Genomic DNA, 23513 nt, shown 5'->3' with positions numbered 1-23513 from the left:
GGGAGCGGCCGTCACGTGACCGGGGCGGGGGCCGGGAGGGGCGCCGGCGCCACGTGACCGCCGGGGACGCGCGGCTTCGGAGCCGCTCCCCTGTCACGTGGTGCGGGCCCCACCCCCGGCGCCCCGCGGCCCGTTCCGGTCACGTGCCCGCCCCGCCCGCCCCATGGCCCCGGCGGCGGCCGCGGCCCGACCCCCGTAGCGCCGCTCGCACTCGGAGCAGCTCCCGGCGCAGCCCGCACGGTAAGAGCCGCCGGCGCGGGGCGCGGGGGAACGGCAGCGCCGGGCAGGCCGCGGGGCCCGATCCGCCTCACGGCCGCGTTGCTCCGGCGATCCGTCCCCGGGGGCGGCGGGACCGCGTCGCGATGGTGCCGCGGCGGCCTTTGGCCTCCCGCGCTTCCTTCCTGCCCGGCGGACATGTGACGGTGGCCGGGCCGGAGCTGCGGTGAGGGAAGGGACGAAAGGGGCGGCGGCACCGCCGATCTGCGCTCCCCGGGGCCGCGGGCGGTGGCGGGGAGGCGGCAGCGCTGCGCCGGCGGCACCGCTGCCGGGGCACCGGGCTTGGCCCCGCGCTCGGCTCGGTGCTGCGGCCGGCAGACAAAGAGGTGCCGTGGCAGCGCCTTCCCCACCGGCACCGTGCGGTGTCCTCGGGCCGGTCTCGTGGCAGGGTGACATCCCTCCCGTAGCGTGGGTGATGCGGATCGGGGGAGGCCGGGCTGGCCCCTCAGCACCGTGCATCCCCCCGGTGTGCCGGGACAAGCGGCACTGCTGCCACCTCTCCATCCCGCTGACAGATCCCCGCCACCCGCGCGGAGCTGGCAGCGTCCCCGTGCCGCTGCGGGTCAGGCTGGGCCATTGGCACAGATATTCCGTGATTCTGCTCTTGCCTGCGGGGAGCGGAAGCCCAGCAGCAGAAAGGCCTGCATTGATCTGTCAGAGCTTGCCTGCCAGCCCCTCCCCACCCTGGCCAAGTCAGGATTATTAAAACGTGCAAACGTTTCCTTTATTTCTGCTCAGAACTCGACATAACCATATGGAAAGAGACTGGAGTAAAGTGCTGGTAACGGAGAGCGTTCAGAGCAGGTGTTGTAAAAGAGATGAGAGGTACTGTATCTTAAAATAAGAGTGGTTAGGAAGATTCCCTTCAATGGAGGAAAGATAGCTGTTGGAATTTGATGGTATTTCCAGAAGCTCTTTGCTCCCACAGAGCTGCGAGGGGAGGGCTTGTAAGTGGATAAGCACACAGAACATTTCTTTTGGTCTATGCCAACACTGAAGCTTTCTGATGGACCTTGCCTATTGTACACTGCAGCTGAAATTAACAGCCCCAAGACAGGCCTGATGACAAGTTGTACTTCATTGTTAGGGCTTCTAGTTGATCCGAGTGCTTTTAGAAATGTTGACCAAGCTCTGTTGCTGGGGGATCTAAAATAAATTGTCTGACCTTCCTATTCATACTTGAACCAGCCGCTGAAGAACGCTAATGCTGTAGCAGGTTAAAATTATCACTTAAAGCCACAAAATAACAGCGTTTGTCTGTGTGCATGTGGCAGTTCTTGCCCTGCACAGCAGGAGTGTCATCATCCATAGTACTGATTCCTGGAAGCTTCAGATGTTAAATGTAGAGGTTATGAGATTTGGACAGGAACAAGTACATCATTGATGGCTCTCTGCTGCATAGTAAGCCTTACATACCCAAAAAAAAAAAAAAAAAAAAAAAAGCTGAGTGTGTGTGCTTTGCTTAGCAGGGATGTAGCCTTCCCTGTAGGAGACAGGGAATGAAATCTTGAAGCAAGGTTCCTATTTTAGAATTTTTCCTGTACTTCTTGTAACACGAAGCCATTTTGTTTCCATTAGTGACAGGCGGTAACCTTCCTAAACCCCTATTATTAACATTTTTTTGTATTCTTTCTGATGTACTGTTCAAAAGACAGCTCAGGGTTTTCTCCATTTTGGGTAATGCTTACTGTGCTTGTGAGTTGTATCATCCCACTGCCACTGTAAATTACTGCAGGAAAAAGGAAGTACAGCAGTGACAGAAAGAAGAACAGCATGAGCCATGTGCTCGCCCTCCCAGAAGGTGGAATGAGCCACTTGTGGGATAATTGTGCTCTCACAGATTGCACATTGCAGGGTACTAGAAGGGCTCTGAAGGAGAACTTGGTAGCTGCTGATTCTTTGCTTCTGTAGTTGAAAGACTGGGTGTAGGTAGGTGAAATGGCATGATAGAAAAGCAGAGCAGCTGGCATCAAAATGAGCCTGACTGTGGGAATGCTTTCCTTTTTCTTGCTGTTCTGTACAGGTTGAATTCCTTTGTGTTCCGTGGCTTTGCCTCCATCGCGTTGGTTAATAATGACCTTAAAAGGACTATAAAGTAACAAAGGGAGAAAACCACCAAATCCCTGGTCTTGCACATGGTGAGGTTCCCAGTCTCTGAGAGTCTGTGGCCAGCTGCCTTTTTCCAGTAAGGATAAGGTGCTGATGAGACTGCAGACCCACAACAGGAAACTACATAAAACGGTTGTGTGAATAGCACTGAAAGGGAATAGTGCTGCTGGGAGACTGTAATGGATTATGCTAGGGAACAGTCCTGAAATCATGCCATGCAGTTTTCTTTGAGAAAGAAGTATTACCAAGGATGCTCTGAATGTGGCACAGTGTGTTCTAGTGACTGCTGCAGTGGTGCTGATGTGAAACCCCACATTCAGCTCAGCATGACTGAACTCTTTAGCAAAGCCTTGGATGGCTGGAATGGTGAAGGAGTGAAGTGTAAGTGCAGAGCCCTTTTGCCATTATGTCTTTCCATCTAGTGTGTTACTTAACTCATTGCACAGGAGCTTGAAAGACTTCTGTAGAAGAGAATGCTCTGCTACTGTCCAAACTGTCAGAATAAAATGTCTTGTCTTGCTGCTGGTTGGTGTTTTGTTCGTTTTTTTAAGAAAAAAGTATGTGAATTTAAATGGTTAGAAGTACCATTTTGTGATACCTACTAGTAGTGTGATAGCTGATGCAGGTTATAATCTGAACTTCAGTGTGCATCCCATCAATATTATAGGTATTCTGAAGCACATGCAACATCCACGTTAGCATTGGAAAAATATTATTTTGCACGTCAGTAGTAAAGTTTATGATACACAAAATTTATGATACACAAAATACAGCAACTGGGCATATTAAACATTTTCAGCAAAGATGTACATTTTTGATAAGTGTACCAACACTTATCAAAAAAAGATGTACACTTTTGATAAGTGTGCCAAGCTTTGTTTGCCAGAGTATAGTAATACTCATCAGATCTTTTATCTCTTGAATTTAAGGCTGTAGGGTGAACCTGGGGAGAGGAATGACAGTGACTGCTGGGGAGAAAAATGCAGCAAGAATCCAAAGTCTTGTTGTTTTGAGACTGCTGACAGAATTATGATTGTGCTGTAGTACATGTAACATTGGTTCCACAGACTTTGGAGGAGAGGGACTGGCCAGCTGCAGTCAAGTGTACAAAACATTGTTCAAGCCACGGGCAAAAGCCACCACGATAAGAACACCTGAGTCTTACTGGGCTACCTTATCTTTAGCACAGTGAACTGAAAAATCCATGGTTTTTCACATACCTTGTATCCTTCCCTTTTCTGAAATGACTTAGCATCTGCCATTCCCGCTGAAGAAGGGAATTGCTGCCAGTACTAGAGAAGATTTGGAATTCGTCATTGCTCAGCTTCAGTATTCTTCTGAACTAGAAAAACCAATGAAAGGACAGTAAAACAGGAAAATTTAGTTATCAGCTTAAATGTAAGATTTGTGGGTCTTTTAGTGCATCAAAAGCAATATCAGCAATATAATTAGATGAATTCTTTAGTTAGGTGGGAGTATTTTGTTTAAATAAATTTGCTGATTGCACTGAAAGAGGGGAGCACATTTATCTGAAACACTCCCAAAATGATATAGGCGTGAACAAATAATACTTTAATATAGACAGGAGTAGTGAAAGAGTTACAGCACAGCTAATCAGCTCAACTGTATATTGTTAACAGCTCATTGTAGCCACAATGGCAACATCGTCGGAAGAAGTGCTGCTGATAGTGAAGAAGGTGCGTCAGAAGAAGCAGGATGGGGCCCTGTACCTGATGGCCGAACGCATTGCCTGGGCTCCCGAGGGCAAGGACCGCTTCACCGTCAGCCACATGTATGCAGACATCAAATGTGAGTGAGCACTGCCTGCTGCACTCAGCACGAGTGCCACAGAGACCTCAATACCACACAGAGCCCACCTGCCATGCATGCTGGGTGCTGCTCCCTCAGGAGGGTTGCAGGGCTCTGGAGCTCTGGCCAGGCTACTCCGTAGCAGCAGAGATCAGGACTGGTAAAGTATCACCAGCTTAAGGATGCTACCACAGAACTTCTGCAGTCTTCAGATGTTTAACTTACATCTGCTGCATTTACTATTAACTTTGATAAACTTCTGCAATAAATTGAACAGAAAAATAATCCATGCCATATGGTTGTAGAGGGAAGGGTGGGAGGAGGATCAAGGAAGCATATAGGATTTTCAGTCTAACACAGAAACTATCTGGCATGTCATCTGTTTAACTCAGTATCTAAAGCTGTTTCGATTTTCATATAAAATGAACTCAGTTTTATTTTCATCCAACAGACCATAGCTTCAGAAGTGTCAGCTTCTGTAGTTTGGCCTAGCTGCTAACATTCTGAATAAGCATTTACTGTTGCAACAGCAGAGTACTTGCAAGTCAAAACTAAACAGTAGATGTTTATAGCATGCTGCCTTTCTGGCTCCAATTAGTGCTTATATATCACGTGCTTTAATGCCAAAGTAGGAATAAAAAGTGAGTTGTATGTGTCACTTTGTAATGGTTTAGTGATTATTGCTGTTTAAAGTCTCATACAGGTACTGCAGCATGATTGAAAGTGTGTGATGAATCAGAACTAAGATGATATTTTCTTAAATATGAAAGTGATGAGAAGTTTAAAAGCCCTATTCATCTGTAATAATCAACTTTGTGAAGGTTTTATTTAGCTATTAACTCACACTTTAGCACCTTATATTTTAAATATGCACATGTATAGGCATTGAAGTATTTTTAACTTAGATGAAAGATGTGCTTTTTGTCATCTGAAATAAAAAAAGGATGAGATGTTTTTGTAAATTTGTAATAGAGAAGGTGATTTAGTGTTGATATCTGGTTCCTGTCTCCCACTTGCTTTAGAGAAAAGGCTGCTATTAAAAGTTAGGTTAGTGCCATTTGCAGTGCTTCACTAAAGTCACTATAGCACAACAGTCCATAAGCATAGGTGTCCCAGCCTCTGCTCCCTCTGGTTATGAGGATGGAAGCAGGAATTAGATTCTTCTTATGACTCATGAGGATGTAGTAGTACCTTGGAGGCATTGGTGATGAATTTGGGGAGCATTAGTGGCTAACTGCACTTAGCTCACCACTGGAAACTGGGATCCAGATGTGCTCCTACCCACCCTACCTCTGCTTTCCTACCACTGTCCTTCTGCAGGAGCTGGGCCAGCTGCAAAAACAAGAGGGGGTGCTTTTCAGTGGATCAGTTCCTTGCTTCAGCTTGCTGCACAAACACTAGCCATCACACAAGAAATGCAGCAGGAAGAAGTGGAAAGGGGGAATGAGGTCACCTTTCAGCAGCAGCCTGGATTGCTTCCAGGTTAAAGTGTCCAGGTGATGACAGCCTCGTTTGCAGCAGTTTTCTAATGGATCCTGTGGGGAATACAAAGATGAATCAGGACTCCTGTTCAAGAGCTGAAGGGTATTAAGCAACAGGCTGCTACTGTCTGTGTCTTGTATTTTAGAGTGAACAAGGTGCAGGATTCAATCTAATTCAAGGGGAAGACTGACTGTTCCATTTTCACAGCTGCAATTCACATGCAGGGTAATGGTATTTAATTGGATGATGAGAATAACTGCTTATAAGCAAATACTCTAGGGAAGACAGTTTCTTGTATAAGCTTACTGTCTGTGTCTCTGCAATCTAGGCCAGAAAATCAGTCCAGAAGGTAAAGCTAAAATTCAGCTGCAGCTGGTATTGCATGCAGGGGACACAACCAACTTCCACTTCTCCAATGAAAGCACAGCAGTGAAGGAGCGAGATGCGGTCAAGGATCTTCTACAACAGCTCTTGCCCAAGTTCAAAAGGAAAGCTAATAAAGAACTTGAGGAGAAGAACAGGTAAAGGGATAACATCCTAAAAGTCTGCTGGGTTTTTTTCTTCTATCTGTTAGCTAACTGTTGTGTATTTCTGTTAACATGTGCTGTTATTTCAACATCATGAATGATACAGCATTTGTTTCCCTAGTAAAAATCTCCCTGCTTTCAATTTCAAGGCAGTTCCTTGAGACTTGCATAACTGTCACATGTTGAGACTACACTTGTGTGCTTAGTGACACGTTCTTGAGGTGTCAAGGCAGCCAGTCTGGCTGCCACCCGGTCTTTCTTATCCATAGCTATGAGAGGAGAGCACCCAACTGGCAGCCTGTCTCTTTAGTCTTCTTAAATATATATGTATCAGTTAGAAAAGCTGCTTGAAAGATTCTTTTTTCCTTTTCCAGAAATTTTGTGGAGCCTGGTGATTTTTTTTTTTCCTCCCCATAAAGCCCCATTTGCCCCATCTTTCCTGATGTTTTATAGACTACTAAATTTTTAGGTATTTTCATGCATCTCACTTGAGAGGCTGCAGTTTGTTATTTGGCATACAGGATGTTTACTCTAAGAAATTGAGAAGATGTTGAGGACCTAAGTCCTTTTCCCATATGGGCTCTTGAGATACATTTCCGTTCCTTTAACATGTTTGTTAATCCAATTCCTGTGGCCACAGAGCTTTCTTGTCTGCATCTCCCCTGACAAATTTCACTTCATTTTAGTGTCTGCTGTGAATCTTGTGTCTATGGCTTCCATTTCCAAAGACTCTTGTAGCTCTGAACGTAGATTTTTCAAAACATGAGAGCGTTGCCTCATGGGACAGACTGGATCTTTACAAGGAGATTTCCCAGCAGAAGAGCAAGAGCCCTTGTGCTGGAGCTGTGACACAACCAGGATTAACTGGTTCCAGTACTGCAGCAACCACTAGGGTCTGCAGCAGTGCAGCCTGCATTGGCACTGTTCCCATACTCGTTTCTTTATGCTATGTGCCTTTTTTCTGACAGTATTGGTGCTGAGAACACGGGCAGTCTTAGCTCTGAATCTTTGCCTCCTTAAATGGAGATTTACAGCATCACACCATGAAGTATCAGCAGCTTTTCTAGTTACAGAAAAGCCAGAATCCCTGCACCTACTCAGCCATAGTTTCTTCTCTTGATTAGAAGCCCAAGTCTGCTGATGGGGCTTCATTAGCTTAATTGCAACTGATCAGGCAGAAAAGATCCAGCCTGTTGTGGGAGGGTACAACATCCAGAGTCCTTCCTCCTCCATGGCACTTCCTTCATTTGTTGATATGTGGGAGTTGAGTATGTACCAAAATTCCAAGCTTTAATGAAATAACAAGAATAACAGACTGCTTTCAGCTGCACTAATTTGTAAGAATTGCCACTAATCCATACTTGTGACAATAAGAAAAACTGGAGAAACCCTGCTGGTTAAAACATAATAATCCTATCACAAAGCTTTCACTTCCACCTCATCCTACTTCATCCTTAGAGCAGCTAAAGGCTTTCATTCTGTTCAGATTGCAGTTTACCCATGTTCATCCCTAGACCATGTATCCATAAGACTCCTGGTTTTTTTCATTGTTTGCAATTGATCAGGACCCTGAGGTACAAGCTAAAGACTGGTGGGTTATTGGCAGATTGTGAACACACATGCATGCTTCCCTGAAAATAGCCCAGTGGGTTTCTGATAAGGTACACAGCTGTAAAAACAGCTGCTTAAGCATGAGTGAAGATTCAGATGCACAGTCTTTGCATTTTGGATAGTGATACCTGATATGTGGATGATAAATTTTGTAAACAATGCTCCCTGGTGGAAGTAGTGACACGGAACATGTCTCATACTTGTGCTGTGTCTGATTATCTGATTAAAGGATGAAGATCCTACTGCTACCACAGAAACAGAAATGAACAACCATTGGAGTAGTGTGTTTTAAGAGATCTTATCCCATACATATTTTGTGATCTGTACTCTTGCACTAGAATAGAGCTCTGTAGCTACTGAATTTTAAGATCTTAAACCAAGAATTGGACAGCACTCAGATCTCCTTTTTTCCTCCCTCATCATATTTCTGTTATGGAACAGCAAGAATATTCATTGTGCTTTTACAGTTCAGAAGATTCCAGTCCTGGTGTGCAAAGACACAAAAGCATCACAAAACATTTTAGGACAAGACATGAATCCCACAATAAGTTTTTCTTAGGCATTACTGTTTTCTAACTTTCAGTGTTAACATCCATTTCTTAAGTCTTTTCAGACAAGCAGTGCTATTGACATTGGTTGTTTACACAGTCTTGTTAAGAAATGCACAGCATTTTGAAAGAAAAGTTGGTTTCTGTTCCTTTTGTGAACTTGTGTTAGTTGTGGAAATACTAGTGATTTATTCTGCAGTGTTTCAATTCTATTCAATACATTCTTTTACCAGAATGCTGCAAGAAGATCCTGTTTTGTTTCAGCTCTATAAAGACCTTGTTGTGAGCCAAGTAATCAGTGCTGAAGAATTCTGGGCCAACCGTTTAAGCCTGAATGCAGGGGATAATTCTGCAGCACCTAATAAACAAGATGTGGGCATCTCTGCAGCATTCCTGGTATGTTGAACCTTTAACTTATAGGATTTTAGAGCAAACAAATTGGGGTTCTGCTCATGCACTTTATTCCGATATACATGAACTTTCCTGGTTCCTCAACATCTCTCTGCTTTTCCAAGTGTAAAGGAGGGGGAAAAAAAAGGTTTCCTTCTAATCTGCAACCTCAACATTTTGTCAGTTTAAGATGCGCTATTTGAACTTCAAATTGCCAATAGGGAGATGATGTTTGTACTGCTGCTCTGTCTTCTGTAAAACAGGAGTGATGTGAATATATGGTCACTAGATTAAAATGTATGAGCTCAAATTAAAGAGCATATCTGTGGCAGCATTGACATGCATAAATGAACCTTTCCACATAGGGGTTTTATTCCCTCCTCAGTTTTTTAAACCAGTATGTGCTTTCAGCGACTTGAAGAACAACTTATGTGTCTGGAAGTTCATTTTCTGTCTTTCTTTGTCTAACTTTCAGTTATTTTACCCCTTTGTCGAAATTGTGCTTGAGTAAATTCAGTGCAGTCAAAAAGTAATCTAGGTACAACATTAGATTGCTCACACAGAGATATGTTTCTGCTTCTGCAACAAAACTCACAGGACTCTTTAGATGGAATCCCACTTCCACCTTTGTAATGACTGTGCTCACAGTGGATTTGGGAGGGAAAGAGGAGGTAGGAATTGGTTTAATTTAGCTGCTGTACAACCATTTGATTTTTTTTTCCCCGTGGAAATACCAAAATCAGTTGCCAGACAAATTTGATTGCTCTGATTTCCTGTTTCCCATTATTATTACACCTTAATGTTGAAAAAAGAAAACCCACAATGAAAGGTAAAGTCACCAAACCTTGAAAACTAAAACGTTCTTAAACCACCTGGTTATGTTTGTGTTCTCTGCATTTGTGAAGAAGATATCTTAGATATTTGTGTGTCCCAATTCAAGTTGAATCTGACTGACTCTGCTCAGAATATGTTAGCCTATGAAGATGATGGTACAAAAGCTAGGCTTGAGGTACACAGGAAAAGGAGGAAAAGGCAGCAGGCTGTGCAATCATGTACTTTTCCTGTTTCTGAGCACTGGACAGAGCACTCCTCCTCCAGAGCTTCCTAAAGAGATCACTGAGATCAAAGTTCTGACTAAGGCTAATCCTCAGGCTTTAAATTCAGTGTTACTTATCAGTTACACTAAGATGTTTTTAGTACACAACTGTGTATACTTATATTATAAGGGAATAAGGTGTAAGAGCCATAAATCCTTTTTTGTCACTTCATTATAGCCACTGATCATTCACTAGCTGAATTGTTGAGTGAACAATAAAACATGAGGCATATACAGTATGCTTACTTATTTTAACTTTGACACAAGGATAAGCATGAATTAATTAAGCATACCTTGTTTTGACCAATGGAGTGCTCTTTGCTTTCTAAAGTTTGCAGTCTGCTTGTTCAATCATCCCTTAAATGGCAAGTATAAGAAAGTAATTCATGTTTGCTTGTTTATTGCTCATTCTAAAATACCTACATACGATGAAATATGCTATGGATTACTGGTGGAAGAAGATTTTTTTTACCTGCAGCAGACTTTGCTTGCAAGATTGCAGTTCTTTTCCTTCTCCAGTTAGAGAAAGCTGCAGACATGACTGTTTTTTCCCTGTGTGCTTTTTCTCAGGCTGACGTACGGCCTCAGACAGACGGCTGCAATGGGCTGAGGTACAACCTGACTTCGGATATTATCGAATCCATATTTCGGACATACCCTGCAGGTAAGAGCAGAGTTTTACATACCAAACACATCCATTTAAGACTGGTCTTTTTACTGCCTTACTGTAGAAAGACTAAAATGTTCATCTGAGATTTTATTAAATGAAAACATTCTAACTTGTGTTGAGTTTTTGTTTTTTAAATTGTGAGTAAATGTTTGATTTCCATGACAGTCTCCTACTCAGTGTTCCAATTAATTGTTATTTTTCATGAAATCACCTTCAGGAAGAAAATAACCTGTTTTCCATCATTTCCCATCCACTGTAATGAACACTGACACTGATTCATTTTGGCCCCTAGTGTGAGGGCAATTCAGGAGTGTTCAGGCCACTGTTACCTGTACTTATCAAAGCTTTAAAGGCATAAGTACCTGTTCACTCATGCTTAACTACTGCAGTCCCTTGCATTTAATGGGAGTGAATGGAAGCAGCCAGAAAGCAAGGAAGCCATCAAGGAAATGGTGATCTAAAATACCATGTTAAGATTTGTGAAACAGTTTGTAATTGTTCTGGGTTTTGTTCACAGTAAAAATGAAATATGCAGAGAATGTTCCACATAACATGACTGAGAGGGAATTCTGGACACGATTTTTTCAGTCTCATTATTTTCATCGGGACAGGCTCAATACAGGCTCAAAAGACCTCTTTGCAGAATGTGCCAAACTGGATGAGAAAGGTAAGCTGGTTGTCTCTGAAAACTACAGATGGTCATGGCAAGTTAGCTACAACTTTGCCATTCTGAGCATGTTTCATAGTGAGAGCATTTCTTGGAACAAATTACCTTTGGAAAGTGGTAGCACTAGATGTAAGCTTTACTGCAAATTCCATAGCATGCCATCCTGGTAGATTGATTATGTGCCATCAGTTACTATGGGATAATTCTGTGTATATAATAGGTTTTGTTTTGTAGTATGTGCACAATTTACAACAGGTACAGCTTTTGTTATAGATGGGGTTTTAGTAAATGAGATTCCTATTTGCCCAGATTTTTCAGAGGAGTTGTCATCCTTCTTTGTCAGTCTTTTTAATCTGAAATAATAACACATTATCTAACTCAAGTTTTTTATGAACTTTTGAGATAGGTTTGTGATGATACCAAAATGTGGAGAGTTAGAATCACTTACCACCATTCCATAATATGTATTGAAAGCTTGCTATTAGGAATGCAAAGCCCTTCAAAAGTCAAAGCTATCACCAGATATAAACTGTCATACTGCCCAGGCAGGGCAGCAGAACAGTGCCAAAGTTAGAAGAAATGCAATTTTGGCTTCCCAGATCCCACTACTATAACTGCATCTCAATTTATTTTTTTAATCAGTGTTCACTGATGTGTAGAAGTTGGTGAATACTGGGCTAATTAGTAGGAAGATGTTTTGGAGTAACTTCCCACATTTATTGCTTATTTTAAATGGAACTTTAAAAAGGGTTTAAAGTTTTAGTCCCAGTGTTATTTGGGCCTGTGCAGAACATCTGTCTTCTTTTAAAGATTAAATATAACCTAATGATCCCATAGTTATGCTATTTGTTTAGATACAGTTTTTCATGGTTTTTTGTTTCACACAGGGTTAAAAGCAATGGTGTCTCAAGGAGTGAAAAACCCTCTGATAGATTTAACAGCTTTGGAAGATAAAACATTAGATGAAGTAAGTACCTGGGGAAACAAAACAGAAAACAAACAAAAAATCCAAAAGAAAACCATAGCCCTTCCTTAGTTACATTTAAGTGGCTATTTCTTTTAAAACCACTACAGATGCTAATTCTAAAAGCAATTCCTTACTAGGCAGTTGCAGTGGTTGGGTACTCAACATTGCTGCTGTTGTGTGTGTGAAGGGAAATGGAGACTGTGCCCATGGACCTGTGTGGTCACATCTGCCTTGGTGTGCAGGGTGTAAATACAGGACTTCCCTTCTTTAAAGAATTGCTCTTTCATTTGGCTTTTTAGTCTAAAGAGAACTCTGGTTTTTTCCTACTTTTAAGAGTCTGTGACAATGTACAGAAAAGTAGCACAAACCAGGAAAAAGTCTTTGATTTTTTCTTACTTTGAACACTGCTACTTGATTCAGCCTAACTGAATGACACTTTATGCAGCGTTCTTTGTTTAGCTTCAAATACCTTTTTTTGCTAAAATTAAAACTAACTTGAATATTAACTGCCTCCAAGAACAAGTTAAAACAATTCATATCAATGGTGTACCATAATGTGAAGTAACAGAGATGTGCTTTTCTGCACTTGATGTAACTGAAACCATTGAGTTGTAGTTAATAATGAAGCTGCATTTTTAAGTTTTTTTAGTAGTATTTTTTTTGTATTTTCTTTTTTCATTTTCTTTTTGTGGGAGTTGTTCAAAGCTAGCAGCCTGAAAGTGGACCATGAGTTTAGGATAGATGTGTTATAAGTGCTCTGCAAACTGCCCTGATTTGCTTTTGAGGCTGATTAACAGCAAGCATGAAACTGCCTATGGGGTAAAGTGCCACCTGGCAAGTGGGGACCTCTGCCAGCATTTTAAGGCTTGAAGTTTTTTGAATTTTCCAGTGGTATCACATCCTCCTGACAGGTATATTTTAGCCTGTAGGCTGCTGGTGTGCCATTAGATGTTAAAAATCAGTCAGTAAAACAATTGCTGTCTTTTCCTTACCATCAATGCCTGTTTTGCACAGGTTGTCCTTAATTTTTTTAAGCTAGTTCAGTTTTTACTTATATCATGGTCTCATAAAATTACCAATATAAGACCTGTTATCTTCTCTCTGACACCTCTAAATTGCCAAGTGTTAGCAGAATACAATAGTCCCTGGAGATTTTTCAAAGTACATAAGGAGATGGTGGGGCAAAACTAGGAAAACAATTCTGGATGGTGATGATGCAGAGGAGGTGGCTTCCTGACTCCAGGGAAAACAGAATTGTTCTGCTGCTCTGGGAGCCAAGAGGGAATGAATGTTGTTTTCTTTGCAGGGCTATGGTGTTGCTTCTGTGGCCTCTACATCAAATGCCTCAAAGTCTGCTAGAGAAAGCAGCAATGCTGCCATCATAAAACGCTTTAATCATCATAGTGCCATGGTCCTTGCAGCTGGCCTCAGGAAACAGTGAGTTTCAGTGTTGTCTAATAGATTTCTGGAGTAAATTTTAAGGAATTTCCAAAACAAAAGCACATCTTCAGTTATTCATACAACCTTTTCTTTTAATTTTTTATGAATTAATTATTTTCCTCTAAAAATGAAAATACCTTTAGGCTTCATTTTTCTTTATAGAAGTTTTTCAGAGCTGTTTGAAATGATGACTGCTATTTTTAACTGAGTTATGATATAAAGCAGATTAAAAAGAAAAGAATGAGTCTGCCTTAGATGTCTAGCCCTAGTCAAGGCAGCAGAAGTAGTGGAGGTGAGGTCTGGTGCAGGGATTTCCTATTTCCTGCCTTCCAGGAGCAGGTCTGCTGGGGTTTCCTGCAGTGTGGCATAGATGGATCAGATGAAAAACTCCTAAGGTGCAGTACTCTGCCCCTGACCAAAAACACCTGGCAGGTCACCTGCTCTACAACTGCTTTATGGACAACCAGCAAGGATTACTACTCTACCCAAACCCTACAGACCTTAACTGTGAGAGATCTTAGTTAACACTTCCTTCTGTTTGGCTGGGCTCCCTCACATTGTTCCTCTGTTTTGCACAAATTGTACTCTACACCTTAAGCAATCTCTTTTGGGCAAAGTGTGTTTGTTTCTCAGTTCAGAAAGGCACAACAGAATAGGGCTCCCAGAGCTCTGCTAATACCTGGTTGCATAACTGTGTGTACAAAGTGTTTCTAATTTAGCCATGATTTTGCTGTGTCCCACATGCACTGTTGGCATGCTGCTATTTCTGAAGAGAGGGACCAGCACCTTCCCCTGCTGTGGAATTTCCTCTGTGACAAACAGGGTTAATGTGAGGAGTTGGTTTCTTCTGTCTACACCAACTGCTAGAAATTAAGACACTAGGGGGAAAAAGTATGTGAACATGCATATGAAGTTTTTGAAACAGATGTATTTACTTTGTCTCTAGCTTGTATCTTAAGTTTCCTGTGAGGTGAATTCTTCTTAATGCTGTTTCTCTATTTTAAGAGAAGCACAAAATGACCATTACAGTGAGACCAGCAGTACGGATGGAAACTCCAGGGATTCAGATTTCTTTCAGCCACCACTGAAAAAGGTATAAAGATAGCTGATGTGATTCTAACTGAATGGAACTGGAAGCTCTGTCTCTCAAAAAATTGCTGAAAGTTCCTTACTTGGTTTATGACACATCTGAAGTAAAACTTTTTTAGTTTTGTTTAGAAGTATATAGAATAACAACCTGACAGCCTGTAAGAAGCCTTGTTACCTGTGTTAGTAAACACAATAAGTTACACATTGAAGTATTATGCTGTTTTTCTCCTCAGTAGTGCCCAATAAAAGTAAAAAATTCTAAGATATTTCAGATTGGACTCAGAAATCTGGTTCTTTTCATTTGCTGCAGTTCTATTTTCAGCCTCCTTCCTTTTGTTTTTCTTTCAAATGCCTGAAAACTTCTAAAGAACATCCATCAGAAAAGGATATTGGTGTTCAAGCACCAATATTAACCTGTCAAATGTGTTGTTTGTAGAGGGGATGATGAAACTGGCACATGACAGCCTTCATCTTAGTCAGAAGCTGAAGTGAGGTTGAACTGAGTGTACTGACACCTGGTGCAGTGAAATACAGGGCAACAGCCTGGTCTAGATTAACCAGAGCAGCTCACAAAGTGGAAGAGAGTACTGTAATTGCTATAAAACTGAATTGAATACTCTTCCTGGAGCTGGCAGCCTAAACAGAAAACATCAGAGACTCCAAACTTGGTTACATTGTGAGAAAACCTTGTAGAATACATGTGTTGGCAAGTGTTGGGGTAGTCTTTGACTTTCCTCAAAAGCTGTAAGTTTTACTGAGCGGAAAATTATATAGCAAGACTGGAAGAAATGTGATGAAAAGGAGAATGAAAGTAGTGGAAGAACAGGAGACTTCAGAAATAGTTTTCTAGTTGTACAAAGTCTGATGTCACTGTGCTGTTACCTCTCACTAGTACTCCACAGCTCTGCTGTCACCAGAGAGCTTGGGGTAATTACTGTGCTTTTAGTCTCAGACTCCTATGCACCAGCTATGAAATCATGAGTATTTCTGCTAATCTGGAGTTAGATGGACATAAATAGAGAGCACAAATTATTATCTATTATACCTTTTGGAACATGTTGTGGAAGTGGCAGGAACTGCCTAATTTTTGCAGAATCTGGAGAAAAAGCAATGGTGCCAAGACTTCCAAATGGCCCATCCTGAACAACACTGGGCATCACTCCCTCTGGAGGGTAGGCATGAGTAATTCCATACCTGGGTTTTCTTTTAGGTTTTAGTAACCCTTCAGCTCAAACTTGATGCAGCAGAAGAAAGCACTGGATGTATGGACTTGTGCCTTCATTAGTAACTTGTGTCATTATTTGGCTAATTTTAGGTAAAACTGCAGGAGGCCATTGAATACGAAGATTTATCAAAGAATAGTAGCGTTAAAACTATTGCACTAAACTTAAAGAAGTCTGATAGGTAAGTTCAAATAATGCACAGCTATTTCAGCAGAGCCAGTTTAGCAGGGGTTTCATCACAGCCCACACAGGACCAGCTGATTTAGTCCCTACTGTGCCAATCAGGTGTGTTACAGCTGAGTTTAGGAACCTAATATGAGCATTTGCATAAACCAGTTTCCCCTTAAATTTATAGTTTCATTTCTCAGAGTGGTTGGGGTAAGAAGGGACATCTGGAGATCATCTAGTCCAACACCCCTGCCATATTCCATCTTACTTTTCAGAGGGTTAAGTCTCTAAGCCAACCTGAATGACCTTAACACGTAATTTTTGTGAAAGCCTATATGAAAATATATAGAATTCAAAAAAAAATCCTCTCCCAGGCATAAATGTGCAGTTGGGATAGTTTGGACTGCTCAGTGGTCTAAGATTTTTCTAGTGGTAGTTCTCCTGTTTTCTAGACTTTTGAGTTTGAGAACCATAGATGTAACATCAGAAAAGGAGCAATACTACCTGAAAGAGAACAGTTCCAATGTGCACCTAACTTCATTTACATTAACTTCAGTTGAAAGTTATGTGAATTGCTCCATTCTAATGATATTTCCAGAATCTGGTGGCAGAGGTGGCTTTTCATTGGCAAAATGATCACAGATTCAACAACTGAAGCTGTTATATGCTGCTATACTATGCCTAACCCAGCCTCTTCCCCTGTGGCAATATATTGTACTTTGTCAATATATAAAGTACTGGTAACAGTTGCAAAGCATCTAAAATTAGAAACAGTAGAAGAACTGTCCAGGAGTTTTTTTCTCGCTTTACTCTTACTAGTAACACACTTCACTTCCCTTTTCTCACCTCACAGGTATTACCATGGTCCAACTCCAATTCAATCACAGCAATATGCAACTAGTCAGGATATAATTAATTCATTTCAGAGTATTAGACAAGAAATGGAAGCATATGTACCCAAACTAACTCAGGTATGGAAATATATTTAAAAATGCCCCTCTTGATCTTAGCATCTTACTTTCTATACAGTTTTATGTCTCGTGCCAATTGAAGTTTACCATGAAAAATTTAAACTTCAGTAATCTCCAATTTCTGTTAACTGATTTATTTTAAAGGTTTTGAGCTGTGAAGTTTAAAATCTACACTAGAAGAAACTTTCATTGCTGATGCTCAGTTATATTCTTCTGTTCCTACTTTCTTTTGAGGAAACAGTAAAGGTATAAGATAGTAAAGGAGGACAGTCATGCCCATGCCAGTGTATTCATCCACCCTGAGAAGTCTAGGAGGTTACAGTGAGCAGGTTTTCAGTTGAACTGGCCTTTTGCTCCTAAATGACAGCACTTAGGCTGTCAGTGTGCTGTGGGCTGCACAGAAGCTCTGTGCTGGCACCTGGAGGGCAGCAGAGCCCTGTGGCCAGTCTCCCCAGCCAGCATCTGAATTTATCTGTTTGTAAACCAAGTTTGGCCCTGAGTAAAGCAGCCAGCATTCTGCTACACTTCTGCATAGTAACAGTACACTTCTGTCATTTCAGAGTAAGTGCACAGCCTGTTCAAGGTCTAGGCAGAGAAAAGGCTACAATTAATTAGAGTTTTCACTGCAAACAAGCTATAGCACATAATTCTGGAAAAGAGCAGAACCTGAACTTCCATGTAGGTGTTCAACTAATCTTATTTTTAAAAGAATTTATTAGAAAAAATGACCTGGAATATTTGTACTCTTTCTCTCCAGGTTCTTTCAAGTGGTGATGCTGCCAGCACTATTGCAGTCCTGTCACCTGGAGGAGCACTTATGCAGGGTGGAACACAGCAAGCCATAAACCGTAAGGATTTGGGGTGTCTAATGCTTTAATTGTATCCTGGTGCATTGCACAGCACTAGCTGGCTTGCTGGTGCATCTCTCACTTAAAAAATGTTCCAGTGATAAAGGAAAGTATGGAAATGTGTAGCTGGAGTAGTCCTGGGTTGCAGCAACAAAAGAAAAGCACCATGCCACCACCAGCCTCACCATGGGGGTGGTAAGGGCTACACCAGCACTGAGGCAAGTGAACAGGAGAACATTTTACACAGCAAGTAATGAAGGAAACACCTGATAGATACCAAATTATCTTACAGATGTGAGGTTTTACTTGTTCAGCTTTTTTTTCCTCTGGATTGTAGAATATAACATACTCTGAAAATTCTTAAGGAAGCAAAGCCTAGATAATAATCTGAAACCAAGTTTTTTGCAGCCTGCATTTAAGATTCACAGCTTGCTGTGAAAAAAAGGCAACTTCCTTGTAGACTGCAAGAGCCAATCAGACAGCCTCTCCTCCTCATGCCTCCATTCAACCACTCCTTTCCCTATTGTCACATTGAGTGCCAGCTTGAGTTCCTGTTTCTTCAGTCTCACAGCAGATGAATCCCTATTCTCAGGATTTATTACAGTTTCCCAGTTTATCTTGTGTTACCTGGTCTGAAAAGCAGCAGAAAGTAATTCAGACAGCTGAAAACCAACTACGAGTTCTTTATGGTACTGAAATAAAAGGAATCAGCAAGCAGTGGTGAGGCTTTCTTACCCATCCTGATTGACATATAGGGTGCTACACTTCACTTCTTTGAGCTTGACCACCACTTCTTTCTTTTAATAGCATCATCCTAAAATTTGATATTCACTGTTCAGTTCACTGTGCTCATCCTCAGTGACTACTTGTACTTTTTGTTTGAGTTTTTACAACTGTGGCTCCTTTCTTGTTCTTGAACCCTGTCACCCTTTCTTCTGTAACACAGTTCTTTTTTCCTGTCTGGATTTTTCATTTTTCACATGCTGTAACCATATTACCAACATAAGATAGAGGGAAAAAGTTGAAGTACCACTGAGTTCTTAGCACTGTGCTGTTGGGACAAGCCAGCAGCAGCACTGCCACACTCTTAGAACAATACAAATATACTGCTTCTGTGCGACACTGTTGGAACAATACAAATACACTGCTTCTAATCCTGGATTAGGTTTGGTGTCCATTCTTTGCCTGGCATGGATCTTCCTAAATAGTACACAAGCTTCCAAGTATAGAGCCATAAATACCAGCTGACCTGATCTAACAGCTGCTGATAGTCTTGATCTAATTGCTGTGAGGCACCTCAGTGTCCCCTCCCAGCCAGTCATTCTGTGACTGTAGTGGAAGTGTGCATCGCTGAGCTCCTTTGTTAGCCTTAGTTCTCATTTTTCATAGGATTCTTGAGTGATGTGAAAAACCCTTTTTCCTGTTGCAGAGATGGTGCCAAATGAAATTCAGTCTGAACTAAAACACTTGTATGTGGCAGTAGGGGAACTGCTACGACACTTCTGGTCCTGCTTCCCTGTTAACACGCCATTCCTAGAAGAAAAGGTAAGGTAGAGCTCCCTCTTATGGCCCTGGTTATGATGTGGTTTACAGTGGCTGGCATTACTGAAGTATGGAACTTAAGACACATGCATCAAATCAGTGCAGCACTTACTCATCCCTAGAACTGAAAGTCACAAAATAACATGAAACCTTATTTTTCTCAGCAGTTCTGCTGGTGCTATTAATTGAAATCATCCTTGTCCCTGCCTGCCTGTTAGCTCCCTTTAGGAACAGTAGCTGTTAGCCAGTTTCAAAGAGAATGGGCAGCTCAGTTGCAGCTGCAGGGTTCACATTTAAAACACAAAAACTAAAGCCTTCCTTCCCCAACTCCAAGAAATAACCTCCACGGTGAGGTTACACAGTACAAGCAAGTATCCCTCATTCTTCTATCCATTGCAAAATCACTGTCACCTCCAGAACACACACTGCTCTTGAGAACTAAGTTGCCTTCAAGGACAGATGTTTGCCTACAGCCAGGTCTATGACTGTAACTATTTTTCTGTTACTGTCACATGGATAACAAAGATTAAAATTTGCATTCAGGTACATATGCATATCTGCTGCACAATCTGGCCTGAAAATCTAGTCTTTGCTTGCAAAAGAAAAATATTTTGTGAATATCTTGTATCTATTTATAAGGATATCACATTTTATATAACAAAATATATCACATTTTGTGAATATCTTATATCTGTTATTAAGGAGGTAATAATCACAGTGGCACACTGCACTTTCAGTCATACTGCACCTATCTCAAAAATAAATACAGAGAAGTGTTAGAGATATTTGAATAACTTTCCTTCCTCAAACTACACAACTCGAATAGGCCCCAGAATTAGTTATAAGGTTTTGTTGGAGAATAGTTTGTTAAAGGAAATGAAACTTCTGTCTTACTGTAATTCTTCAGTATTGTAATACTGGTTTCTGTCTCTCTCAGGTTGTGAAAATGAGGAGCAACTTGGAAAGATTTCAGGTTACAAAGCTCTGCCCATTCCAAGAAAAGATTCGGAGACAATATTTAAGCACAAATGTAAGGGAAAAGTACTGTTTAATTATGTGGGTGCATATTAATAATTTCATTCTTAACTATGAGAGGATGATAGGTTTGTTACTTCTTATCCTAGGACATTTTATTTTTTTTATTGACTAGGATATGGGGAGAGGGAAATTGGGTACACAGTTATGCTGTTGTCTCTCCCTGTCCAGTTTGCTGAGTGCTGCCAGCAACTGACGAGAACTGTAACCTGAAATTACAGGAGTGATAGAAAGAAAGAGGAAGTCATGTTTCATTTTTCACTTGCACTGTGAAATAGAACTTGAGCAACTTCAAATCTGGCATGGGAGGAGAGCTCTGAAGTGGTCACAGACTAAATGCCAGAACAGAGAGCACAATGGAGGGGTCACTTCCCCCTTCCCTTTCAGCTCAGCAGCTCTCTGCACTGCTCCCTCTATGGATATTTTACAACAGAGCCTCAAGGTCCTTTCTCTGATTTTAGCAAGATTACTCCTAGTGAATAAAAGCAAGAATACACCTGACAGGAAGGGGAGGGATGTGTTTCCAGCAGCTGGGACAATGCTTTCTCCCTTTTGCTGTTTCAGCTGGTAAGTCATATAGAAGAGATGCTGCAGACAGCCTACAACAAGTTCCACACGTGGCAGTCACGGCGCATGCTGAAGAAGACGTGAGGGCACATCCTGTACAGGTCTGAGAGCAAAGCCTGCAATAGGGTAGGACTACAGCCTAGGTATGTGCAGATCTTAGAGTTCTTGCAGGAAGACCTGCAAGCTGTGGACTTCTGGAAACGATGCTAACTGAACTTGCACATTTTTTGAAAAAGAACTGAGATTAAACTTGAAAACGGGGGAGAAAAACAAGGAAGAACCAAAACGGAAGAGCTGAGGCGCAAATATATTTAAAAGACACTGTTTACTGCAGTTACTCAGGAACTGCTTTTGATTTGCATAAAAAGCTGCTTTCAGAAATAAAAAATTTAAAGAGGGTGTATTAATAAAATTTGTTTTTCTGTCTAATTTTTTTTAAGAAGTGTATGGCACAGGGTAGATCTCAAAAGTTTTTCTTCACTGGATTCTGACATTTTCTTGAATTTTGTTTGTACTTCCTGCAACAGTTTAACAATGATGTTTTAAAACATAGCTGAGACTGTTTTTGCTTCAAACATCTGGGAGAGTGTAGCTGTCAGAAGACAAGCACCTGCCATATGTTTCCCCACCAATTGGAAGCAAGAGACATTGCACTGAAAGCTGTTCATGGTCTGGGGTCCCTAAAGGTACACAGGGGCAAGCTTTTGCCTGAAGTCTTCGATTTTTATGCAAAAATTTTTCAGCCATCAGTTTTGCATGTTTCCTTTTGAGTGCAAGTGTGTGCTACTGCAATCTTTTTTTTTTTTTATGGCAGCATTTGTTCTGAGGAGAGAATGCATTTTTAAAAATGAAGTTAAATAAAGTTTCTTACAAAAGAAGTCATTTATTTTCAATTCTTAGGCATTTTTTATTTCTTCTCCTAAATCTGTTTTCCTTCACCCTTCCCTTTTGACTATTATACTGTTTTTGGCGAATTGATAATCATTGCAAAGAGAAAAATGCATTATTTACACAGTGTCCATAGGTCTTGGGAATCTGTGCCATACTTTGTTCTAAATAGAATCAGTTCACAGTTTCAGACCAACTTGTATTAAATGTGACTTAAATGCAAAGTAACCCCCTTTTCTAGAATATACGCAGTTTAATGAGAACCTTGTATTTTTTTTGTCACTTTGACTGGACAAGAGCTCAGTATGGGCTACTGAACTTTTTTTTACTTCAGATTAAATGTGACTGTTAAAGGTGCATCTACTACAAAGACAAATCAGACTGACAATATGTATTCAAAGCAAGCACAGCAGTGTTTAGTACAGCAGAAGAAATTCCCCAAACCTGCATGATGGCTTAATACTACATTTTGGTATGATGCTAAAACGTGGTAGTATGATGTTGGATGGATAATTTTTGAAAATTCCTACAGCAGAAAAGATGTATTGGTGTAGCCAAGTGGGTGCCTGTTCTGTGCAGCTGCTCAGTTTATGCAAGAGGGGTTTTTTCTTTAACTGGTGCATGGAAGTCAGCAGCTTCTTTTGACCCTTTTCTTGCAGATTTCTGTGTTATGCTATAATCTTTTGGTAAAAGCTGAGTTTCAGTTAAGCATCACTGTCTGCACCAAAGTCCTGTTCAGAGCTGTGTGCATATTGTTCAGCCTCATTCCCTGTGTGCTGCTGCAGATCCATGCATGATCCCTGCTCTGCACCATCCACGTGGTTCTGCTACAAGAAATGACTGGGCTCAGCCACAGCTGCCCACTGGGCCTGACAGGGTGAAAATGTCACTGGGAATAAACAGATGTACCACAGCATTTGGGGGATGAGGCGCACATCTTGTCAAGAGTTACCTCTTGTGAGAGCTAAACTTTCTCTAAAATTTAGGCTTAGGGTGTGGCTTTATGAAGCCAAATCCCCTTCTAAGTGCAGGCAGCTCCCAGGAAAAAAAGGGTAGTTTTGTTCTCCCCCAATCCAAAGCATTTGGTCTAGCAATTCTGGGGCCAAATTCCAGCTGTTCCTTGAAAGCTAGCACACCTTCCATCACATCAGAGGGCTAGAGTCAAGAAAACAGGTCTGATTTACATTCTAATTGTGCCTGAAGCTATGAACAACACATTTAAATATTAGGCTGCACTGAGACTTCATTTAAATCCTAGGAGAGTTTTGAATATAGAACTAATTCACCTTTAATTGGAATGTATTCAGTGTTCCTGGAAAGACTGGGCAAAATGGTTAACATGGTGAAAAAGTGTCAGTGCATTACAAGAACATTTTACAGCTCCAAGAAGTGATATTTATAACCATTCTGGGGATGGTATTGCAATAGCTTTAAGTTATTATAATGATATCAGGCTATCAAAATGTACCTTAATGAGCAGAACTAGGGGGAGGAGGACTATGATGCTAAATTAACCAGTTTTGCCTGGAGACTATACAGGCAAGGCTGCTATGCACTTCATATTGCTTTTTCAGGTATTGTGGCAATAAG

The 23513-nt window shown here is 41.4% G+C and overlaps 1 protein-coding gene across 2 annotated transcripts; it reads left to right on the top strand.

The window, feature by feature from the left end:
* The first annotated feature begins 161 nt into the window (after positions 1 to 161).
* Positions 162 to 21915, top strand: GTF2H1 (general transcription factor IIH subunit 1). 2 transcript variants are annotated; one of them, XM_058026219.1, is made up of 15 exons: positions 162 to 240; positions 4026 to 4194; positions 6005 to 6197; positions 8596 to 8758; positions 10419 to 10512; positions 11036 to 11185; positions 12073 to 12152; positions 13459 to 13589; positions 14598 to 14685; positions 15997 to 16085; positions 16926 to 17043; positions 17801 to 17891; positions 19321 to 19436; positions 20371 to 20463; positions 21033 to 21915. In XM_058026219.1, exons 2-15 carry the CDS (start codon positions 4041 to 4043, stop codon positions 21117 to 21119), a joined length of 1647 nt encoding a protein of 548 aa, XP_057882202.1. In that variant the 5' UTR covers positions 162 to 240; positions 4026 to 4040; the 3' UTR covers positions 21120 to 21915. The 2 variants fall into 2 exon arrangements, with proteins under 2 accessions (XP_057882202.1, XP_057882203.1); XM_058026220.1 differs by lacking the exon at positions 162 to 240 and adding an exon at positions 945 to 1101.
* The last annotated feature ends 1598 nt before the right edge of the window (positions 21916 to 23513 follow it).

This window comes from Melospiza georgiana, chromosome 6 (assembly GCF_028018845.1).
Source record: "Melospiza georgiana isolate bMelGeo1 chromosome 6, bMelGeo1.pri, whole genome shotgun sequence".
Lineage (NCBI taxonomy): Eukaryota > Metazoa > Chordata > Aves > Passeriformes > Passerellidae > Melospiza > Melospiza georgiana.
This window is presented reverse-complemented; position numbering and strand designations above follow the sequence as displayed.

What these genes read in the sequence shown, in the direction of transcription:
- GTF2H1 (XM_058026219.1), top strand. Translation starts at nt 4,041, where the DNA reads ATGGCAACATCGTCGGAAGAAGTGCTGCTGATAGTGAAGAAGGTGCGT. An exon ending in AAGATAAAACATTAGATGAA is followed by an intron (nt 12,153 to 13,458) that starts GTAAGTACCTGG and finishes TTTTCTTTGCAG; the next exon opens with GGCTATGGTGTTGCTTCTGT. An exon ending in AACACAGCAAGCCATAAACC is followed by an intron (nt 17,892 to 19,320) that starts GTAAGGATTTGG and finishes TTCCTGTTGCAG; the next exon opens with AGATGGTGCCAAATGAAATT.